This window comes from Malus sylvestris, chromosome 8, assembly GCF_916048215.2.
Source record: "Malus sylvestris chromosome 8, drMalSylv7.2, whole genome shotgun sequence".
In the NCBI taxonomy this organism is placed as follows: domain Eukaryota; kingdom Viridiplantae; phylum Streptophyta; class Magnoliopsida; order Rosales; family Rosaceae; genus Malus; species Malus sylvestris.
This window is the reverse complement of record NC_062267.1, coordinates 542,363-547,364: the sequence shown is the minus strand read 5'-3', so window position 1 is coordinate 547,364 and position 5,002 is coordinate 542,363. Positions and strand designations below refer to the sequence as shown.

At 39.3% G+C, this 5,002-nt stretch overlaps 1 protein-coding gene across 1 annotated transcript; it reads left to right on the top strand.

The window, feature by feature from the left end:
- The first annotated feature begins 1,235 nt into the window (after positions 1-1,235).
- LOC126632450 (mechanosensitive ion channel protein 8-like) lies at positions 1,236-4,520 on the top strand. The gene is made up of 5 exons (XM_050302874.1): positions 1,236-2,737; positions 2,909-3,032; positions 3,116-3,409; positions 3,514-3,716; positions 3,858-4,520. The coding sequence occupies exons 1-5, from the start codon at positions 1,353-1,355 to the stop codon at positions 4,126-4,128; spliced, it is 2,277 nt and encodes a 758-aa protein (XP_050158831.1). The 5' UTR covers positions 1,236-1,352; the 3' UTR covers positions 4,129-4,520.
- Positions 4,521-5,002: the final 482 nt, after the last annotated feature.

Genomic DNA, 5,002 nt, shown 5'->3' with positions numbered 1-5,002 from the left:
TCATAAAGCTCATGTTTTTAGCTTGAGGGTTGTTCTCTCGTCCATCCTGTGTCCATGTTTCGTGACTGAAATGTCAGCTTCCCGACGAGAACTTAACTACGTTACAAGCAGCAGTTGGCGTAGTCCAGAAGGTATTCGTGTATTTTTTTTCCAGCAATATAAGTCATTCTTTGATCTTTATCCTTGATGGAATTGAATTGAGCTTCCTTTTCCTGATGAGAAGTGTTATTTTGTAGCTGGTAGCACGGTACGAGTTGTGCCGTGAATTAAGCTGTCGGTAAATAGGGCCATAAGGGTACAGGTAAAAAGATCTAACACTCGTCTTTATTCTTCCTTCCCAAGTATGCAATTCTGAAAGTCTACAATTCCGGTACGCTTAAAGGTTGCAAAGGGAAGCGAGATAGACGAAAGGGAAAGTCAGCTAAAGTAGTACCCAATGAGGAGAAATTCTTGAGCAGACCGGTGACGTGACACGACTCTATATGTGTTCCGTTGGGTTTTGTTTTGTTAAACTAAATATTCAAACTTTTCATTCATAATCGTATTCAAGTTGGTTAAGAAAATGTGTTTCATCTACTAGATTAAGTTTGAATTCTCGGAGCATAATATAGATTATAATAAATCAAACTAGATTATCGTTCGAATAAAAACAAAAAAATCTTCAACTTGATGAACAAAGATTCTCTCCTGAAAATTTGACAGCCCACGAAAACATATATTCTCAAGTCGCAGTTACTATAACGGCGTGTCGGGAATCTGATGTCCTCCACCCTTCCTTTCCATCTCTCGGATATTTAATCGTTTACTTTTCTACAAAACATGGACGACGACGAGCCAAAAATATAATAATTATAATAATTGACAAGATGATGAGAGAGACGTATCCAGAACGGGATAGATTTTTCAATATGATCGTCGGGATGATACGTCACGTGTTGCTATATAAATTGTGACATATGTATGTTAAAAAATTAATAACTTAAAAAATAAAATTTTTCATCATTTACAAAAAAAAACACGTGATATACCTTCCTTATTCTCATCACAACTAAAAATTTCTCCCAAAACACGGTAACGGAGACTTCCTTTAGACCCTGGCCTTTTGGTTTTGGGAATAATTTTTTAAACGTTTCAGAAAGCCGCTTTATATTCGACAATGACGGTCTCACGTTGCTTCTCTTTCGCTTTTACCCAAACGGACAAAAGAATCACAAGCAATTTCTATAAATTCATTGCTTAACTTGGAAGGTTTGAGAAAAAGTATCCGTCTTCAACTACATAAGTCACCACTTTCCTGCCCTGCTGTCTGCAGAAGCAGCAACCGAACTCACCAACAAGAAGAAGAAGATCAAATGGCAACGAGGGAAGGAGAAGTGGTAGTCAAGATCGACGATAGCGACGGTTCTTGTAGCACAGAAACAGACACTGCACCGTATAACGGAGAACCATCTCCAAGGACACCAGTAATTCAGGGCTCCCCAGAAAAACTGACTGAATCTTTCCGACGGAGGAGCAAAGAGCTTCCGGAAGCTCCCTCCAGCTCCGACGGAGCTGAGGCTGTCATCCAATGCAGCTCCAACGCCTCCTTCTCCCGAAGCCCCTGGAAACCACCCATGAGCAAGACAAAGTCCAGGCTTCTCGACCTACCAGAGGAAGTGTCTCTAAAATCCGACAGAACGGCGGCTTCCGGACGATCGCATGGAAAAGACGACGACGCTTCGGCTTTCGACGACCCCGACCTTGAAGACATTCCAGAGGAGTACAGGAAGTGGAAGTTTAGCGCGCTCACGTTGCTTCAGTGGGTGAGTCTTGTTATTGTTATAGCTGCTTTGGTTTGCAATCTTTGGATTCCGATTTTAAAGAAGCAAACTTTGTGGGATCTTCCTCTGTGGAAGTGGGAAATTCTGGTTCTGGCATTGATTTGTGGTCGTTTGGTTTCTGGTTGGGGAATTCGGGTGGTTGTGTTCTTCGTAGAGCGAAATTTCTTGTTGCGAAAACGGGTTTTGTATTTCGTTTATGGATTAAGGAAATCGGTGCAGAATTGTCTCTGGTTGGGTTTGGTCTTGTTGGCGTGGCACTTGATATTTGATAAGAAGGTGCAGGAGAAGACCAAGAGTAGGATTTTGCCTTATGTGACCAAGATTCTTGTGTGTTTTCTGGTTGGGACATTGATTTGGCTGCTGAAGACGATACTTGTTAAGGTTCTTGCCTTGTCTTTCCATGTCAACGCATTTTTCGAGCGAATTCAGGAGGCTTTGTTCAATCAGTATGTGTTGGAGACACTTTCAGGCCCCCCTATGTTTGAAAGGCGACCGTCACTAGAAGAGGAAATAGCCGCGGCAGCTGAGATTCAGGAGTTTCAGAAAGCGGGGGCTGCTATGCCTCGTGATCTCAGGGCAACTCTTCTTCACGGGGCAAGGAGTGGGAGAGTTGTAGGGAGTGGACACCAAAATAGCCCCAGAGTAGGGAAGAGTCCCACGGTTTCTAGGCCAGCATCTGGGAAGCAAGATGAAGGCATCCCGGTTGATCACTTGCATAAGCTAAACCAAAAGAATGTGTCGGCTTGGAATATGAGAAAAATGGTAAACATCATCCGGCACGGGGCCTTAACCACTCTAGATGAACAGATACTGGACTCTGATATGGGAGACAACTCTTCTTTGATGATTACAACTGAATCTCAAGCAAAAGATGCAGCCAGGAAGATATTTTTCAGAGTAGCCAAGCCGGGGTCTCCGTAAGTTTACATAATTTATTTTACCATTAGATATTAATTTGGTTTGATCTTCATCTGCATGTGAGCTACACTATGTTAAATGACCTAATGGTTACCTGCTCAGAAGTACTTTGTATGGGAGTAGTCTACAGGAGTTACCTTCAACATGTGCTAATGCTTTTGTTGTGACAGATACATTTACCTCAAGGATTTGATGCAGTTTTTGGTTAAAGATGAAGCTTTAAAGACATTTCGTCTCTTTGGTGCAGCAAGTGAAGATGACAAAATCAGCAAGACCGCTCTTAGGAATTGGGTGGTAATAATGCCTTTTAAGTTGTGCTTTCTGTCATCGACGAACCATTTATTGAAGAATGAATGTGTTTTTCTCGTTTCTTTTAGGTCAATGCATTTAAAGACAGAAGAGCACTAGCATTTTCTTTGAACGATACAAAAACAGCTGTGGATGAACTCCATAACATTTTAAACGTCCTTGTAACTATCGTCATTTTGATAATCTGGCTTATTATACTTGATGTTCATTTCACCCACTTCCTTCTCTTAATGAGCTCCCAGCTTCTTTTGGTTGTATTTATCTTCGGGAACACATGCAAGACTGTTTTTGAAGCAATCATCTTTCTATTTGTAATGCACCCGTTTGATGTGGGTGATCGTTGTGAAGTGGATGGAGTCCAGGTGAAGATTTGAATCAGAAGTTATGTTTATATGTAGTGTGTATTACCTTAGGATCTGTGTTTATACCGATATATCTAATTGCTTGATGTTTTTTTGGGTTTCAGATGGTAGTTGAAGAAATGAATATATTAACTACGGTCTTTCTGAAGTTTGATAACCACAAGATCATATACCCTAACAGTGTTCTTGCTACCAAGGCAATTGCTAACTATCGTCGTAGTCCTGACATGGGCGATGCTATTGATTTTTGTGTGCATATTTCAACTCCTTTGGAGAGGGTGGCTACTATGAAAGGAAGAATACAGAGGTATACCTTCAAAAGAAATATTTACATTTTGGAAACAACACATGCACACATGTTAGAAAGTATGAGTATATGCCTTTCGGGTTTTGCTACGGAGGAATCAGACCCCTTGTATGATTATCAACTGCTTAACATGTTACACAGGTATATTGAAGACAAGAAGGACCACTGGTACGACGCTCCAATGTTGATCATGAGGGATGTGGAGGAGTTGAACAAACTGAAGATATCGGTATGGCTGACACACAAGATGAACCATCAGGACATGCTGGAGAGATGGCACAGGAGGAGTCTTTTGATCGAAGAGATGATCAAAGTGTTCAGAGAGCTAGATATCGAGTACCGGTTACTGCCTCTCGATGTCAACATCCGAGCCATGCCAAGTTCAACGTCCAACAAGTTTCCTTCAAATTGAACAACTTGTGTCCCGGCACCAGCAAACTAACACTCTTCAACTTGGACTCTGGTAGGACTGGCATGACGAATGAGGGTTCTTTGGAACATAACGTTTGATGCTGAGATATAACAGCAGAGCAGATGCTTGTAGTTCCAGACTAACATCTGAAATTATGCATAGATTATAGATAAAGTGCCAATCTCTCTGGTACTAAAAAGTTAATAACTTAAAAAATAAAATTTCTCATCACTTATATAAAAACAAGTGATATATCATCCGTGTTTTGATTACAATGAAAAATTTCTCACTCTAATTGTAAAGTGTATTGTGTTTGAACTTGGGAAGGGTGCCGGGTACATCAAGTAGTTGGATACTTGAAATAAAAAAACTTCCACCACTTATATTATCAATCTTGATGTGTTGGTTGTGTTCCAAAACACTGAAAAATATATCTTATATACTAATATCATTTTGTTTCCTAATTCTATTTGTTTATTAATATATGGCGGTAAAATTGAAAAGTGTGATTTTCTTATTAAAATCGTAACAAGTACTTCATAATGAATTGTCAATTTGTTTAATTCATATGAATGATTAAATAATATTTAAATCGAATGAATTCTTTCCAAAATAATGATGTTTATATGACAATAGTATGAATAGTTTTAGTCATGATTTTTATGCGGTAAAAAAAGTTATAAATAGGTAAAAGTTAGAGAGATAACATTTGTTAGGGACAAGGGCGAAGCGGTGCAAAATATCACACTGTCCTGTTTCTTAACTCAACACAAAATGATTGCAGATAAAAGAGAATAGGAAGGGTACTTATATGGGCCATATATATATATATATATATATATATATATATTACTTTTTATTTTGCTAAATGTAC